This window comes from Taudactylus pleione, unplaced genomic scaffold (genome assembly GCF_031769625.1).
Source record: "Taudactylus pleione unplaced genomic scaffold, aTauple2 ptg000479l, whole genome shotgun sequence".
In the NCBI taxonomy this organism is placed as follows: domain Eukaryota; kingdom Metazoa; phylum Chordata; class Amphibia; order Anura; family Myobatrachidae; genus Taudactylus; species Taudactylus pleione.
In genome coordinates, this window is record NW_028284881.1 from 4,512,337 (window position 1) to 4,532,391 (window position 20,055).

General features: G+C 44.1%; 1 protein-coding gene across 3 annotated transcripts in view; it reads left to right on the forward strand.

The window, feature by feature from the left end:
* Positions 1-20,055, forward strand: part of CAMKK2 (calcium/calmodulin dependent protein kinase kinase 2) — a 134,226-nt gene that overhangs the window by 59,907 nt on the left and 54,264 nt on the right. For all 3 annotated transcript variants that reach the window (XM_088449186.1, XM_088449187.1, XM_088449185.1), the window contains exons 6-7: positions 245-378; positions 18,534-18,570. In XM_088449186.1, the coding sequence (XP_088305312.1) occupies positions 245-378; positions 18,534-18,570 (171 nt within the window). The remainder of the gene's footprint in view (positions 1-244; positions 379-18,533; positions 18,571-20,055) is intronic.

Below are 20,055 nucleotides of genomic sequence, written 5' to 3' on the forward strand. Positions count from 1 at the left end.
ACAAGGATAAAAAGTAGCAAAATTATTTCTTGGGGAACCTTGTTTTTTTTTTTTTTTTTGCTCACTACATAGTAGTAATATAATAACACTGTAGGACCTGGTTACAGGTCCACTTAAAGGTTGGGTTGATTGAACTTGTCTTCAACTACTAAATGAAGTTGGGATTAGATTGGTTTTCAGTAATGCAGCGCAACACTTGATTTCCAAATATTCTTCATCCTCACCTGTATTCTTCTCTTCACAGGTCGCCCCCCTCCCAGAGGTGCAAAACCAGCCCCTGATGGCAGTTCTCAGGCCAAGGGGCCCATTGAGAAAGTCTATCAGGAAATTGCCATTCTGAAAAAGTTGGACCATCCCAATATTGTCAAGCTGATTGAGGTAATTTACTGTACATAGGTTGACTGGCTGTCTGATATTAAGCCACCACTGTAGCATGCCATGTTTCTGCCATTGCTTTCCTGCCACCAGCTATATTAATATAGCATAGGTGTGTTGTGCCCGCTGGTACAGTGCCATCAGACTATACAGCACTATACCACACAGCAGTAAGTGGGAATCAGAAAAATCATTACACGATCTATGAGTATGAATGATGCTACACATTTTTTTCTTACAGATTTATTGTAGACAAATAAAATTTTTATTAAAATACTGTAGAAGTAGTTTGTGTCTGATAGCAGGGACGGACATGATAGGTAACGCATGAAGTTTAGTGTCCTAAATTATTCAAATCTGTGGAAGGCTGTTTTACATTATCTTTGCAGTCTGTGGTGTTGGGATAATTTAACACTCTATACTTCAATATTACCACATACTATGGTGATTTATGTAGAATATGCCAATTTATGGGAACACTGAATGATGAGGCTATATGAGGACAGGGATACACGTTCCGTATTCCGACACAGGGGATGCCGACACTTAGAATACTGGCGCCAGAATCCTGACACCTGTCAGAATCCCGGAGCCAGCATCCCGAAGGTACAGTATGTAGCTGGGTTGGGGGGAGGGTTATGCACTAGAAGGGGAGGTTAGAGTTAGGCACTAGGGGGAGGTTAGGTTTAGGCACTAGGGGGGAGGTTAGGTTTAGGCACTAGGTGGGAGGTTAGGTTTAGGCACTAGGGGGGAGGTTAGGTTTAGGCACTAGGGGGGAGGTTAGGTTTAGGCACCAGGGAGAGGATTAGTGTAAGGGGTAGGGAGAGGGGATGGGGCACGATACCTACCGATACAGGTTGTCGGTATCCTAACCCTGTCGGGATGCCAGGGTCTGGATTTTGACCGCCTGATCTTGAGCGCCGGCATCCCGTACCCATCCCATGAGGACAGTACCAGTTAGCAATGACAAGGTCAGTATCTCACTATTACTTTTTCCCTGTGTGTAGGTGATGGAATCACTTTAAATTGTTTGTATTCCACTTCTCCTTCGCATGGTAAAGCGCAACTGAGCATACTGGCGCTATATAAGTAACTGCTTAATGATAAATAATGGAGTGAAACACTAGCCAAGAGTGCACCTTACTTTGTCAAAATAATGTGAAATTAGTAAAATAATCTGAAATCACAGCCGAGTTTCATGCCATAAATACATGAGCAGGGAGAGACCTCCCCTAGCAGATTCTACCATCTGTTACTATACAGAGTACAAAAACAGGAGATTTAAAATCGGCCCAAAGGAAAGTTGGTTGTTAATGTGCAGTCCTGTAAAGCTATGAGGATCAAACTGCACATGGAGACAGAATCAGGGAGGTTAGGGGGGTATCATGGAAATAACGGTTTAGTGCACAACAAGATACACATGGAGACAGAATCAGGGAGGTTAGGGGGGTATCATTAAATAACTGTTTAGTGCACAACAAGCTGCACATGGAGACAGAATCAGGGAGGTTAGGGGGGTATCATGGAAATAACTGTTTAGTGTACAACAAGCTGCACATGGAGACAGAATCAGGGAGGTTAGAGGGTTATCATGGAAATAACTGTTTAGTGTACAACAAGCTGCACATGGAGACAGAATCAGGGAGGTTAGAGGGGTATCATGGAATAACTGTTTAGTGCACAACAAGATGCACATGGAGACAGAATCAGGGAGGTTAGAGGGTTATCATGGAAATAACTGTTTAGCGTACAACAAGCTGCACATGGAGACAGAATCAGGGAGATTAGAGGGGTATCATGGAAATAACGGTTTAGCGCACAACAAGCTGCACATGGAGACAGAATCAGGGAGGTTAGAGGGTTATCATGGAAATAACGGTTTAGTGCACAAAAAGCTGCACATGGAGACAGAATCAGGGAGGTTAGAGGGGTATCATGGAAATAACTGTTTAGTGCACAAAAAGCTGCACATGGAGACAGAATCAGGGAGGTTAGGGGGGTATCATGGAAATAACTGTTTAGTGCACAACAAGATGCACATGGAGACAGAATCAGGGAGGTTAGAGGGGTATCATGGAAATAACGGTTTAGTGCACAACAAGCTGCACATGGAGACAGAATCAGGGAGGTTAGAGGGGTATCATGGAAATAACGGTTTAGTGCACAAAAAGCTGCACATGGAGACAGAATCAGGGAGGTTAGAGGGGTATCATGGAAATAACTGTTTAGTGCACAAAAAGCTGCACATGGAGACAGAATCAGGGAGGTTAGGGGGGTATCATGGAAATAACTGTTTAGTGCACAACAAGATGCACATGGAGACAGAATCAGGGAGGTTAGGGGGGTATCATGGAAATAACTGTTTAGTGCACAACAAGCTGCACATGGAGACAGAATCAGGGAGGTTAGAGGGGTATCATGGAAATAACTGTTTAGTGCACAACAAGCTGCACATGGAGACAGAATCAGGGAGGTTAGAGGGTTATCATGGAAATAACTGTTTAGTGCACAACAAGCTGCACATGGAGACAGAATCGGACGTTAGGGGGGTATCATGGAAATAACTGTTTAGTGCACAACAAGCTGCACATGGAGACAGAATCAGGGAGGTTAGAGGGGTATCATGGAAATAACTGTTTAGTGCACAACAAGCTGCACATGGAGACAGAATCAGGGAGGTTAGAGGGTTATCATGGAAATAACTGTTTAGTGCACAACAAGCTGCACATGGAGACAGAATCAGGGAGGTTAGGGGGGTATCATGGAAATAACTGTTTAGTGCACAACAAGCTGCACATGGAGACAGAATCAGGGAGGTTAGAGGGTTATCATGGAAATAACTGTTTAGTGCACAACAAGCTGCACATGGAGACAGAATCAGGGAGGTTAAAGGGGTATCATGGAATAAACTGTTTAGTGCACAACAAGCTGCACATGGAGACAGAATCAGGGAGGTTAGGGGGGTATCATGGAAATAACGGTTTAGTGCACAACAAGCTGCACATGGAGACAGAATCAGGGAGGTTAGAGGGGTATCATGGAAATAACGGTTTAGTGCACAACAAGCTGCACATGGAGACAGAATCAGGGAGGTTAGAGGGGTATCATGGAAATAACTGTTTAGTGCACAACAAGCTGCACATGGAGACAGAATCAGGGAGGTTAGAGGGGTATCATGGAAATAACGGTTTACTGCACAACAAGCTGCACATGGAGACAGAATCAGGGAGGTTAGGGGGTATCATGGAAATAACGGTTTAGTGTACAACAAGCTGCACATGGAGACAGAATCAGGGAGGTTAGAGGGGTATCATGGAAATAACTGTTTAGTGCACAACAAGCTGCACATGGAGACAGAATCAGGGAGGTTAGAGGGGTATCATGGAAATAACGGTTTAGTGCACAACAAGCTGCACATGGAGACAGAATCAGGGAGGTTAGAGGGGTATCATGGAAATAACGGTTTAGTGTACAACAAGCTGCACATGGAGACAGAATCAGGGAGGTTAGGGGGTATCATGGAAATAACGGTTTAGTGTACAACAAGCTGCACATGGAGACAGAATCAGGGAGGTTAGAGGGGTATCATGGAAATAACTGTTTAGTGCACAACAAGCTGCACATGGAGACAGAATCAGGGAGGTTAGGGGGGTATCATGGAAATAACTGTTTAGTGTACAACAAGCTGCACATGGAGACAGAATCAGGGAGGTTAGAGGGGTATCATGGAAATAACTGTTTAGTGCACAACAAGCTGCACATGGAGACAGAATCAGGGAGGTTAGAGGGGTATCATGGAAATAACTGTTAAGTGCACAGCAAGCTGCACATGGAGACAGAATCAGGGAGGTTAGGGGGGTATCATGGAAATAACTGTTTAGTACACAACAAGCTGCACATGGAGACAGAATCAGGGAGGTTAGAGGGGTATCATGGAAATAACTGTTTAGTGCACAGCAAGCTGCACATGGAGACAGAATCAGGGAGGTTAGGGGGGTATCATGGAAATAACTGTTTAGTACACAACAAGCTGCACATGGAGACAGAATCAGGGAGGTTAGGGGGGTATCATGGAAATAACCTTTTAGTACACAACAAGCTGCACATGGAGACAGAATCAGGGAGGTTAGGGGGGTATCATGGAAATAACTGTTTAGTACACAACAAGCTGCACATGGAGACAGAATCAGGGAGGTTAGGGGGGTATCATGGAAATAACTGTTTAGTGTACAACAAGCTGCACATGGAGACAGAATCAGGGAGGTTAGAGGGGTATCATGGAAATAACTGTTTAGTGTACAACAAGCTGCACATGGAGACAGAATCAGGGAGGTTAGAGGGGTATCATGGAAATAACTGTTTAGTGTACAACAAGCTGCACATGGAGACAGAATCAGGGAGGTTAGAGGGGTATCATGGAAATAACTGTTTAGTGCACAACAAGCTGCACATGGTGACAGAATCAGGGAGGTTAGAGGGTTATCATGGAAATAACTGTTTAGTGCACAACAAGCTGCACATGGAGACAGAATCAGGGAGGTTAGAGGGTTATCATGGAAATAACTGTTTAGTGCACAAAAAGCTGCACATGGAGACAGAATCAGGGAGGTTAGGGGGGTATCATGGAAATAACTGTTTAGTGCACAACAAGCTGCACATGGAGACAGAATCAGGGAGGTTAGAGGGGTATCATGGAAATAACTGTTTAGTGCACAACAAGCTGCACATGGAGACAGAATCAGGGAGGTTAGAGGGGTATCATGGAAATAACGGTTTAGTGCACAACAAGCTGCACATGGAGACAGAATCAGGGAGGTTAGAGGGGTATCATGGAAATAACTGTTTAGTGCACAACAAGCTGCACATGGAGACAGAATCAGGGAGGTTAGAGGGGTATCATGGAAATAACTGTTTAGTGCACAACAAGCTGCACATGGAGACAGAATCAGGGAGGTTAGAGGGGTATCATGGAAATAACTGTTTAGTGCACAACAAGCTGCACATGGAGACAGAATCAGGGAGGTTAGGGGGGTATCATGGAAATAACGGTTTAGTGCACAACAAGCTGCACATGGAGACAGAATCAGGGAGGTTAGAGGGGTATCATGGAAATAACGGTTTAGTGTACAACAAGCTGCACATGGAGACAGAATCAGGGAGGTTAGAGGGGTATCATGGAAATAACTGTTTAGTGCACAACAAGCTGCACATGGAGACAGAATCAGGGAGGTTAGGGGGGTATCATGGAAATAACTGTTTAGTGTACAACAAGCTGCACATGGAGACAGAATCAGGGAGGTTAGAGGGGTATCATGGAAATAACTGTTTAGTGCACAACAAGCTGCACATGGAGACAGAATCAGGGAGGTTAGAGGGGTATCATGGAAATAACTGTTAAGTGCACAGCAAGCTGCACATGGAGACAGAATCAGGGAGGTTAGGGGGGTATCATGGAAATAACTGTTTAGTACACAACAAGCTGCACATGGAGACAGAATCAGGGAGGTTAGAGGGGTATCATGGAAATAACTGTTTAGTGCACAGCAAGCTGCACATGGAGACAGAATCAGGGAGGTTAGGGGGGTATCATGGAAATAACTGTTTAGTACACAACAAGCTGCACATGGAGACAGAATCAGGGAGGTTAGGGGGGTATCATGGAAATAACCTTTTAGTACACAACAAGCTGCACATGGAGACAGAATCAGGGAGGTTAGGGGGGTATCATGGAAATAACTGTTTAGTACACAACAAGCTGCACATGGAGACAGAATCAGGGAGGTTAGGGGGGTATCATGGAAATAACTGTTTAGTGTACAACAAGCTGCACATGGAGACAGAATCAGGGAGGTTAGAGGGGTATCATGGAAATAACTGTTTAGTGTACAACAAGCTGCACATGGAGACAGAATCAGGGAGGTTAGAGGGGTATCATGGAAATAACTGTTTAGTGTACAACAAGCTGCACATGGAGACAGAATCAGGGAGGTTAGAGGGGTATCATGGAAATAACTGTTTAGTGCACAACAAGCTGCACATGGTGACAGAATCAGGGAGGTTAGAGGGTTATCATGGAAATAACTGTTTAGTGCACAACAAGCTGCACATGGAGACAGAATCAGGGAGGTTAGAGGGTTATCATGGAAATAACTGTTTAGTGCACAAAAAGCTGCACATGGAGACAGAATCAGGGAGGTTAGGGGGGTATCATGGAAATAACTGTTTAGTGCACAACAAGCTGCACATGGAGACAGAATCAGGGAGGTTAGAGGGGTATCATGGAAATAACTGTTTAGTGCACAACAAGCTGCACATGGAGACAGAATCAGGGAGGTTAGAGGGGTATCATGGAAATAACGGTTTAGTGCACAACAAGCTGCACATGGAGACAGAATCAGGGAGGTTAGAGGGGTATCATGGAAATAACTGTTTAGTGCACAACAAGCTGCACATGGAGACAGAATCAGGGAGGTTAGAGGGGTATCATGGAAATAACTGTTTAGTGCACAACAAGCTGCACATGGAGACAGAATCAGGGAGGTTAGAGGGGTATCATGGAAATAACTGTTTAGTGCACAACAAGCTGCACATGGAGACAGAATCAGGGAGGTTAGGGGGGTATCATGGAAATAACTGTTTAGTGCACAACAAGCTGCACATGGAGACAGAATCAGGGAGGTTAGAGGGTTATCATGGAAATAACTGTTTAGCGTACAACAAGCTGCACATGGAGACAGAATCAGGGAGGTTAGAGGGGTATCATGGAAATAACTGTTTAGCGCACAACAAGCTGCACATGGAGACAGAATCAGGGAGGTTAGGGGGGTATCATGGAAATAACTGTTTAGTGCACAACAAGCTGCACATGGAGACAGAATCAGGGAGGTTAGAGGGGTATCATGGAAATAACTTTTTAGTGCACAACAAGCTGCACATGGAGACAGAATCAGGGAGGTTAGGGGGGTATCATGGAAATAACTGTTTAGTGCACAACAAGCTGCACATGGAGACAGAATCAGGGAGGTTAGGGGGGTATCATGGAAATAACTGTTTAGTGCACAACAAGCTGCACATGGAGAGAGAATCAGGGAGGTTAGAGGGGTATCATGGAAATAACTGTTTAGTGCACAACAAGCTGCACATGGAGACAGAATCAGGGAGGTTAGAGGGTTATCATGGAAATAACTGTTTAGCGCACAACAAGCTGCACATGGAGACAGAATCAGGGAGGTTAGAGGGGTATCATGGAAATAACTGTTTAGCGTACAACAAGCTGCACATGGAGACAGAATCAGGGAGGTTAGAGGGGTATCATGGAAATAACGGTTTAGCGCACAACAAGCTGCACATGGAGACAGAATCAGGGAGGTTAGAGGGTTATCATGGAAATAACTGTTTAGCGTACAAGAAGCTGCACATGGAGACAGAATCAGGGAGGTTAGAGGGGTATCATGGAAATAACTGTTTAGTGCACAACAAGCTGCACATGGAGACAGAATCAGGGAGGTTAGGGGGGTATCATGGAAATAACTGTTTTGTGCACAACAAGCTGCACATGGAGACAGAATCAGGGAGGTTAGAGGGGTATCATGGAAATAACTGTTTAGTGCACAACAAGCTGCACATGGAGACAGAATCAGGGAGGTTAGAGGGGTATCATGGAAATAACTGTTTAGTGCTCAACAAGCTGCACATGGGGACAGAATCAGGGAGGTTAGAGGGTTATCATGGAAATAACTGTTTAGTGCACAACAAGCTGCACATGGAGACAGAATCAGGGAGATTAGAGGGGTATCATGGAAATAACTGTTTAGTGCACAACAAGCTGCACATGGAGACAGAATCAGGGAGGTTAGGGGGGTATCATGGAAATAACTGTTTAGTGCACAACAAACTGCACGTATTGCACCAGGATTATGTACAGTATAAAAGTTGCATGACTATGTAGTTACATAACCTTTCTCTTATTTGCCAACATTACAAAACAATGATGCAGTGAGGGAAAGTGTATAAAAGTGCTTTGTCTAAGTGATTGACTCTTTTCTTATTTCTCAACATTTTAGTACATTATGTCTTTGTACAGTAGTGCCAGAACGTATCCTCACTAGTCCTCATCAACACTCTTAAAAATAATACTTCTGCCAGTTGTATGATACAATGTGACAGAGGCCTATGATAATGATGACAATCTTTACATAAAGGAATGCCTTGGAGTGAGAGAATCTTGCTCTCCACCCATTACTAACACCTCTCTCTACCAGTGGGGGCTGCGGTACAGATGTTGCCCCTGCAGCACTAGAAGGCTTTGGGGTTAATTATGAATGCTTTGGAGACTACTACAGCAGATTCTGCATCGGTTCCCTTGGAAACATGAAAACTGGATGAGCTTGATGCAAAGTCTGAATAAGTGAAGCCTGATTAGCCTGGTTTTAAGAGAGCTGTGTATTCCCAAGTGCAATAGGACACTATGAATTATAATGCAACCATAAATTGCTCCTTACTTTCCTGGTATTTAAAAAAAAAAAGAAGAGTTTAATTTAACCCTTTTGCCATCACTCAGACTGGTGGTCTGTGCCAATAACGGTTGTGGTATAAAGGTTTTATGCCTATTTTGGTGAATATATTGAACTATAAACCAGGTTTCTGCTACCTAGTAGCCTTCATTTACATTTTGCAGCAGGATAAGCACAGCTTGACACTCACCTTCCTTCTTCAGAGGCAGCTCCAAAGCTAGAATTGCTACTATGTTTGCAAAGAGTAGAGCAAATCTGAAGAGGCACATGACATCAGAGCTTAGCTCCTTCTACCGTAGAACAACCCCTTTTATTAAGTTACATTTTCTGTTACAAAAATACTGCTCTGTTTATACATCTTTATGAGTAGCTTAGGGTCTGAGTCAGATATGGATGGTGCTGCACATTTACAAGGAAGCGGCTGTGCAATACCATCCAGCAAATATTTAAAAGCTGCAGAAAGTATAGGAAACTGGCGCCTCCTGATAGCAATTGTGATGTGGAGACAGAAAGTAATGCCCGCTTTGTGATTGATCATTTCCTAAAACTGGCACCTGGGGTGCAGGGGTTTACTAGTAAGTTACTTATATGGATGGGAATTTCCTATAACTATTACTATTTTGTTCATGCAACATTTTTATTTTAAAGTCAGATAAGCTTAGACTATTTAGAACTTATATTTATGGCAGTAAGAGATGTTACATACACTACTTATGGCTCCTTGATTGGGTATGTCTACTGTGACGGCACTGAGCCAAGCGTGCACACACCTTAAGCTGGGTACACACTGGGCGATATATTGGGCATTCAATCAAACGGCTGCTATATCGTGTGCGGCTTGTGTGTACCCCCGTTTTGTCTGTGAATGATGTCGACATATCGTCTCTGCAGTGGACCGCTCATACACATGCTGCAGGAAGTGGAGCCGCCGGTGACCGAAGGCTCAAGTGGGCGAGGAAATTCAAAAGCCTACCCAGTTGTGATGTCAGGGAACACACATCGAGCGTCCGATCGCTAAGTAGGCGGATCTGTCGGCACAGTGTATACCCAGCTTTAGACCAGCAACAGGCAGACCTGTCTCTTCTACTGTGATTTACTGTCTGCAGGAGGTCACAACCTCTTAAGAGCAAAGCACGACACGGGCAAAAGGAAACCTACTTCATTTTGGAGGATAACCCGTACTTTCTCTTTCCATCAGCCAGGTTTGTATTAAGAGAGGAGGGGGCCCGTGTTCACTCCCCGTCTGGGGCCCCCTCCTCTCTCCCTGCCTGCTGTCGGAGAACTGACAGCAGCGGATATGGGTAGGTCACCGGGAAAATGGTGCTGCAGCCATTTCCCAGTGATTTCCTACTGCGCATGCGCAAAACGCCGGGAAAATGGGCGCGGCTGCCATTTCCCAGGAGTTTTGTGTAGCGCTACTCCGTGGAACTTCGGAGAGGTAAATATAAAAAAATAGTGTGTGCTTGCCCAGGGCATAGGATTTACACCTAAATGGTCTATTGGTGTACACTATATTACCACTTTCAAAGTCTCCGAAATCTTTATAAAGTAATAAGAAAATGTTCTGACCTGGTAAGAATCTAGGCAAATACTGTATTCGGCCCACTTTAAGCTTCTTCTTTACAGCCAGAAGCTACAATACATATTGCAGTCTGGCAATTGTGTGCCTGTTCAATTTATTTCACATCCCTAGAATGTATTTCTGTCTGGGGCTAATTCACTTTTGTGTAAACCTTTCTGATCACTGATAGCAGTTACATTCTCCATAACTTAGGATATGTCAAGCAGTGCTCACATGACTATAAGAAAGCAGATACATGGAATGCTCACACAGCAGAGCCGGTCACAGGTTGGCTATGTACTTGGCTGCATAGATGGAAAACTGCACAAATGTGTGATATAAAGCAAAGCCCTAGGCACAAGCTGTCCTGATATAATTAATTGTTTATGAATGGCTTAAACATTCAAATAATTACATGAAAATATCTGCTCGTTAGCCCTTTATATTAATTCTTATTTAATTTGTGTATGTATAAATGCACACACATAAACAAATGTAGGCTAGTAATATACATTGTGTGTTAAGGATTCTGCCTTTGAACCTCTATATACCCCTGCCTATATCTTCTAATATCCTACCTATAAACCTCTAAGGAAGACGCTGACCCTGTGGCACATGTGAACACACCCAGCAATCAGTTTGATTTAACACTTTGCCTACCATGCTATGATAATCCTCTAAAGGATACCCACCCCAGTACGGGTTATATTTAGGCTGGCACCGTTGGATACAGTTCTCATCAACTAGTGACCCACAAAGCTCACAAATACAGGAATCTTCAGACGATAAACCTCCACACCTTCCTCGAGTCTCCGGAATGACAGCTCTCTTAACAATAACAGTACTAAGATTGGTCAGACACTCCCCTGATTGGCATTGCATTCCTCCTGACTCCACCCCATCAGCACTGCCATCAGCTCCCATTTCCTCAATCGGTCTCCCATCACAGAAACTGGATATTCCCGAACCGACCAGGATGGTGAACACTCTAAAAGAGAATATGAAAATGAACACAGCAGGCCCGTCCATTGTCACAACAAGACCTGCAAATTTCTCACTACGACCTTTTCAATCCTCCCTGAACAAGCTCACGAGCGACAGGTCCACGCTATCAGCTTTGTCTCCGACTTGTTTCTCCACCGGTTGATTGACCTTTTTGCAGTGAGTGGAATGGACCCAGGTATCTCTCTCAGCCACCTTCAAAGATGTAGTACTTGTCAGCAGCACCTGGTACGGTCCTTCCCATCGATCAGTCAAACAACCTGAACACAAGAAATTTCTGATCATAACATATTCTCCTGGTTCAACATCATGACAGTTAGTTACAGGCATATCATGAGACAACAATTTCAGTTTCTGCTGCTGTTGTTTTAACTGCTTACTCATTGATATAAGATACTTTACAGTTACCTCGTTGTTACCCTTCAAGTCTTCCTGTGGACTTATAATCAATTGAAGTTGTCTACCGAACAGTATTTCAAATGGGGACAGATTTAAAGGGGGTCTAGGAGTGGTCCTTATGCTATGTAGGACCAAAGGTAACGCTTCTGGCCATCCTAGTCCAGTCTCTGCCATGATTTTACTTAACTTATTTTTAATAGTCCCGTTCATCCTCTCTACCTTGGCACTGGCTTGCGGTCGGTAGGGGGTGTGAAGTCGGCTATTAATACCCATCAACTTACACATATTTTGAAAAACATCACCTGTGAAATGAGTACCCCTGTCACTCTCAATGATTTTAGAGATACCGTACCTGCATACAAATTCCTGAACTATTTTCTTTACAGTAAACGCAGCAGTATTAGTGGCCGCTGGGTAGGCCTCAACCCAATTAGAAAATACATCAGTGCAGACTAATACATACTTAAGATTCCTGCAGGGTGGTAATTGGATGAAATCAATTTGTATCACCTGGAAAGGTCCATCAGTCGGTGGAATGTGGGACGGTTCGGTAGGGATCGCTCTCCCTATGTTCTTCCTCAAGCAGGTCAGACAGGACATTGCTATCTTTTCTGCTTGTGAAGAAAAACCTGGTGCGCACCAGTATGCTCTCACCAATTTGCACATACCTTGTTTTCCCAGATGAGTCAGACCGTGTGCTGCCTCAGCCAGGCTGGGGTAATATGCCTTGGGGGCTACTGGTTTACCTTGTGCGTCCCTCCAGAGCCCGGAGGACTCTTGCCCTCATCCCTTGGACTTCCAAATGGACTTTTCCTGAATTGAACACAAATTTTGCATCTCAATTAATTTCAGCATATCAATTGTTTGGAAAGACATAATTTTTTCAGTGGGAGAAAACATTTTTAACCCTGCTGCCCATTTTGCAGCTTCATCGGCTCTGTTGTTGCCCAGTGACACCGGATCATCCTCACATGTATGGGCTTTACATTTAATTACTGCCACCGCTTTGGGCAGTTGGATTGCTTCTAAAAGATGTTTTATGTGTCGGGAATGTGCAACTGGTGTGCCTGCTGCTGTCATAAAATTTCTCAGACATAATAGAGCCCCAAAATCGTGCACCACCCCGAACGTGTACCTCGAGTCAGTGTAAATGTTAGCAGATTTGCCTGCTGCCAGTTCACACGCTCTAGTTAGTGCTACTAACTCTGCCACCTGGGCTGAGTGAGAAGGACCAAGAGGTTTAGCTTCTATGATGTCTGTGTCATTTACAACAGCATAACCTGTACATAATTCACCTGTGTCTATTTTTTATACGGATGGTAGTTGTCATAGACAGTCACATCCACATTCTCTAAAGGTGTGTCGTGTATGTCAGGTCTAGCAGTAAAGGTCTGATTCAGATATTCCATACAATCGTCCGTATCATTATGTCCGCTGAACTCACCTCCCGCCAGCAACTCGCCTCCTTCCACCCTTTGTACATCATGTTGTACATATGGTAAATACATTGCTGGATTCAGCGTGCTGCAATGTTTAACAGTGATGTTTGTGGGTGCGATTAGAGCTAGTTCCCATTTGGTAAACCTAGCCGAAGAGACGTGTCTGGTTTGAGCTGAGTTCAACAGAGCGGATACAGCATGGGGAGTGTAGACAATCATATCATGACCCAATACTACGTCCTCACTTTTACTCACCAATAAAGCGGTAGCTGCTACACTTCTCAAACAAGTGGGGAGTGATCTTGCCACAGTGTCCAATTGGGCACTGTAGTATGCTACGGGCCTACTGGCATCACCATGTTTTTGTGTAAGGACACCTGCAGCACAACCATCGGCTTCCGTACAATACAAATCAAAAGGTTTTTCATAATCAGGTATTCCCAATGGAGGAGCTTTTGTCAGACTATCCTTAAGATTAAGAAAAGCCTGCTCTGTTTCCTCTGTGTGTATGACACGATCGGGCTTTGAGGAAGAGACTAATTCCTGTAAAGGCAAGGCCAAAATAGAAAAACCTGGGATCCACATTCTACAGTATCCACACATTCCCAAGAAGGTACGAATTTGCTGTTGATTCTGCGGCAGTGTCATGTTCTGTATGGCCTGGATTCTATCATTTGTAAGATGTCGTAACCCCTGGGTTAGGCAGTGTTCCAAATATTTTACTCTGGATTGGCATGGCTGTAGTTTGTCCTTAGCCACCTTGTGTCCTGTATGCGAGAGATGAAGCAACAAAAGTTTAGTATCATTCAAACATGACATAAACGAGTCAGAACATAGCAATAAATCGTCCACATATTGAATTAGAACAGATCCATTGGCAGGTTGAAAATTGTAAACAGTCGTGCAATGCCTGGGAGAAGATACTGGGGCTGTTTATGAAACCTTGGGGTAACCGTGTCCATGTGTATTGTACACCTCTGTATGTAAATGCGAATAGATACTGACAGTCAGGGTGGAGAGGCACAGAGAAGAAAGCAGAACAGAGGTCAATGACAGTGAAATGGGTTGCATTTGGTGGGATCTGCATCAGGATGACAGCTGGATTTGGCACTACAGGGAATTGGCTCTCTACTACCTTATTAACACCTCTAAGGTCTTGTTACCAGCCTATAACCCCTCCCATCACTCTTCTTCACCGGGAAGATGGGACTGTTGGCTACACTAGCTGTACGAACTAAAATTCCCTGTTGCAATAATCGCTCAATTATTGGAAAAACCCCTAATTCTACCTCCTGTTTTAGTGGGTACTGGGGAATTTTTGGAGCTTGCCTACCGCTTTTTAAATTTACCATTACAGGGCTTACGTTTGCCATTAATCCAGTGTCCTGTCCATCCTTAGTCCAAAGGGAATCTGGAATTTAGGACAACATTTCATCTACCTGAGATGGATTTTCATTTAAACTTGTAGAGTGATACATTATCCTTTGGGGAGTGTCCAACATATCCCGCACCTCGTGTGCAACTCTCTCTGGGATATCTAAAAATACACCATCAGGGGTGCAATGTATAACACATCCCATCTTACATAACAAGTCTCTACCCAGCAGGTTAGTAGGAGTCGCAGCAGCCAGAAGGAAAGAATGCCTGGTATGCAACGGCCCAATAGTAACCTCTGTGGACTTTGTTAAAGGATAATGTTCCACTTTACCTGTAACATCCATTGTTGGTACTGTCTCGTTGGTCACCTGTAAATTAACTGGAGATTTTATCACTGACCTGGTCGCCCCTGTGTCTACAAGAAAAGGATATTCAGTACCAACTACATCAACCATCATGACCGGTTCTTCCCTAGTACTTCCCGTTAACCTGACTATCTGTAGACTACAGGTATGACCTGACCCCTAGCGTTGGCTACCATTCTCCAATAAAGCATTTACGGCCACAATTGGAGCTGGTGCCTACTGGACATTTGCTGGTCTCTGTGCCTATCCCTTATGAGGATGTCCAGGTCTTCCCTGATTTGGGGTTCCTAATCTTTTTATTGTACAGTTTCTACGTAAGTGTCCTGTTTGTTTACAATTAAAACATGTTAGTGGATCGAGTGAAGACACGTTTTGTTGTGAGGTTTGAGCAGAGGGTAAAGGTGGTGGATATGGGTAAGGATAGGGAGGGTAAGGGTATTGTGGGGGATATGAGGTTTGTGAGTAGTATGGGACCTGTGGTTGAATAGGGTTTGTGGAATAGAGCTGTGTTTGTTGTTGCGTGGGGTTAGTGAGGGCATATAACTGTTCAGGTGTAAGTGTGTGTGCAGATGCGAGTGTGTCTGTTTGATGTGATGTTAACGTCATTCCGTCCAGAGCTTGTATACTGACAGACATTAGTTTTTCGCTCTGGGTCTCTCTCTTCTTTGAGATGTTTTTATCATGTTCTATGGCAGATTCTATGAGGGTATCTATTGTGACTCCCCTCCAGCCAGGTTGTGAGGTCTGAACCCGAGTCTTTAAATTCTCTTTCAGACCGTCCACAAGTACCGTGACTATCATTCCCCTGTGGTGAGTGCTATCTTTAATATCTTCTAACCCAGTGTACTGGGTGATAGCCTGCAGAACCCGGTCGCAATAGTCTTCTGCAGATTCACTCTCCTTTTGCTTAATGGTGAAAATTTGTTCCAGTTAACTACTACCGGAAAATATATACCCAATTGAGTTACAATGCGGGAAATGTTACCTTGGTTTACTTGGTCTGTTAAGGGAACGTCACCATCCAATACACAATCCGTGATAAATTTTGTCACGTCGGTATTGCGTGGTAGACAGGCCCTTAACACCACACTCCAATCTTTATTAGTTGGCTCATGAGAACTACCCAAATTTCTCAAAAATCTTTGACATTTGGCTAGTTCCTTTTTGGGATCGGGGAAATCATTTATGATGGAATTTAGTTCTGCTCTTGTCCATGGACAATGCATTACTACTTCCCTCGTGGGCACTACACCGGTCGCATCTGCATTTCCATTCGGAACGGTTATTGTCCGAATGGGATGCAGACCGGCAGCGCTGCTACCTTTGACCTTGTTACCTGGCTGGGGGTTTAATCTGCTGCTGCTACGTATGGTATTAACAACTTCATCAACGGTTGCAGAGGGTGTTAGCACTTCCCTTGCTGTTGCCGATGAAGATGGCGGCACCACTCGTGATTGTGGTGATGCAGCATCTATCATTTGCACAGCATGGGAAATGGCAGACATTACAATAGGCTCATCATCCACATCATAAACATTTTCTTTATGGTTGCTTAAGAGAGGGTACAAGTTGCTTGTTACATTTTTATGGGTATTTTTGGTAACTGTACTTGCACCTCCATCCACATAAGGTGGGGGTGGTGAGCGTGAACTGCTGACAATACTCTCCACAACGCTACCTTGCTGCACGTGCACGCCATTTTGCGGCTCGCCCGTATTGCAATTTAGTGTCGCGGATGTATTCTCTGGCAATGCGCTCGCAACACTAGTTTGCGTCGCTTGCACATTTTTAAGCCACGCATCCACTTCATGCTGCCACAACTTTAAACATTCATAATATTTTGCCTTTTTCTCTCGGGAGCGCATCAGACTGATGTGATCCCGGACATTATCTAGTACATTTTTATCAAAACTACCAATTCTGGGAAACGGTCTAACACTTTTCATCGTCATTTTAAACCATACATCACAATACCTTATCGCATAAGTACCGTACTTAGTATGCATAATACGACGGGCCAATCCAAACGGCGCTTCCATTAGCAGCACATCATTGTCTAACATCTCTATTGTTTGTATGGCCCCCATTCTGAGACAACTCCTATGCTTTTCAATAAATATTTAAACTGGTGAAAGACAATCAAGATTCACTTACCTGTGGACGATTTAAACGGCAGTGCCCACACACCTGGATAAGATTTGAAAAAGGCAACTTCCACACCTATGGAAGTTTATGTCGGCTACTTCCACGCACCTGTCTACAACAAAGACAACATGTACACCTGCTACTGTGTATAGAACGGTAAGCTGCTTACCGAGCGACTAGCACTTAGCCCTTAAAGGTCATACGGTACCTCTAACTGTAGGGAACAAGTTACCCCTACCAACAAATACTCACTATTACACACTTTTTCCTGCGCAGAAAAATACACGTTAACCCAGATACTGAAAACAATTGAAAAATGTAAACCTCAACGGCTTTATTTAAACACGTGGCAGCACAACCGGAAGTACGTATACGCTATTGTGCGACCATACACAATAATGCGACTACCACACAATATATATATATATATATATATATATATATATATATATAAAACGTACCCCCGCTGTAATGTAGAAGTCAATGAGGAGTTCCATGACCATATAGTATGGCAGCTAATACCCTTTTTATTTTATTGGGGAAAGATGCCTTTATGAGATTATCTTCATAACCGGGGATGCTTTAACTTCACCTTTGTGTACCTTTGCTTAATTCCACTGTCCCACAAATATAAGTTATTTGTTACGGTTGTGTATATGTTACAGCTGTGACTTCGCTGCTCTCAAAATATAAGTGATGACATTTTACAGGATTGAATGCGCATGACAGTCAGTGGGTATGAGTAAAATTTATTTTTCCTTTTTTTATTTTATGGACCTAAACAACTTTGCTGTGCGAAATTCTGAAACAATACGTGGGTTCCCCTTGATTATTTACAGGTGCAACATTATATTAGTGATAAAGACATTCTTAGATGCCAATTATTTGGCCTGATGGGTGAGCTCTGGGACCTTTTCTTTTGTGCAATTCATTATTTGATTCTGGACCCAGTCATGTTCATTCATTTTACATCCGAATGTACTAATTACCATGTAATTAGTTCTCAATGTACTACATATTCTGTAATCACTGCGATATAACACTATATACTTACTATCGAGTTCATTGTGATTTGCGATATGTACCTTTACCTATCATTGTTTTTGCATGATGCTATTACTTCAATAAAGAAAAATATATAGATAAAAAAACACTTAATTGAGTAATGCAGTACCTTTGCCTTTATTTAGACTGTTTTCATACTTACCTATTCTGAAACATCAGTGACTTTGATCTATGTTTATATTTGATACATTGACTGATATAAACAGTGGATATAAATCCTTATTAGAGAATATTAGGTAAGGTTTCATTTTTCACAGCTTTATATCTGACAGTGTTTTTCTTGTGTTGCTAGGTGCTGGATGACCCCAGCGAGGACCATCTATATATGGGTAGAGAACCTTTCCTTTACTTCAAGCACCGTGACCCATTCTGTCAGAGAATTCTGCTTACCGAGCACACACACTATTGCTCTAACACAGTGGTTCCCAAACTGTGCGCCGCGGCACTCTAGGGTGCCGCAGCGTTGTAACCAGGGTGCCGCGGACGGAAGCTGCTGCCAGTTTTTTCCTATATCTGCAGCGCGCTTGGATCCGGAGCGGCAGTAAGGCGCTGTCACAGGAGGGGGACGCAGCTGGAGGGAAGCTGCTCTCATCATTATTGGAGACGAAGGCATGATGGGGCGGTGCGGGGGGCGGAATTCAGATGTGATCGGACAGGTGCAGGCAGTGGGCTGGGCTGCCTGTTTTGACACTGTGGCTGGAGGATCTGAAGAGCTGAGGGAACAGCTGCAGCGCTGGAGCTCTGTAGTAAAGGTAAGTAACGTTAGCTTCTATAGGAAGGGAGGAGGCTGGGGGGTGGGGGGACAGCTATGATTGGCACACTCTGTATACTAACCATGGGGTGGGGGGGACAGCTATGAGCGGCACTATATACTGACTGTAGGGAGGGGTGTGTGTGGGGGGAAACAGCTATGAGTGGCATTGGCACTGTATACTAACTGGGGTGGGGGGGAGCAGCTATGAGTGGCACTGGCACTCTATACTAACTATGGGATGGTGGGGGGAAACAGCTATGACTGGCACTGTATACTAACTGTGGGGAGGGGAAACAGCTATGAGTGGCACTGGCACTCTATACTAACTATGGGATGGTGGGGGGAAACAGCTATGACTGGCACTGTATACTAACTGTGGGGAGGGGAAACAGCTATGAGTGGCACTTGCACTGTACAGCTATGAGTGGCACTGTCTGTATACTAACTATAGGGGGGGCAGCTATGAGTGGCACTGGCACTGTACAGCTATGAGTGGCACTGTCTGTATACTAACTATAGGGGGGGCAGCTATGAGTCGCACTGTATACTAACTGTGTGGGGGGGGGAAACAGCTATGAGTGGCACTGGCATTGTACAGCTATGAGTGGCACTGTCTGTATATTAACTATAGGGGGGGCCAGCTATGAGTGGCACTGTATACTAACTGTGGGGGGGGGGGGGGGAACAGCTGTGAGTGGCACTGTCTGTATACTAACTATAGGCAGGGCCAGATTAACAATGGGGCGGATGGAGCTCCAGCTCCAGGCCTCCACATAAAAATAGGCCCATTGTCATGACAACATGATGTTGACTGGCCATCAGCTCTCCACACGGTCATCCCTAAATCATAAGTCAGAAAATTGTATTTCTATTTACCTCACAAAATGAAGCATTTTTTTTCTTTCACATATTTACGGAGACATTGGGGCTGATAGTATAGTTGGTGTACACACCCACATGGCACTGGCCACACCCTCACAGCACTGGTCACGCCCCTCTGCTTCTCATAATAGACCCTTGGTCATTTTCATCTCCAGGCCCATGTGGCCCTCAATCCGGC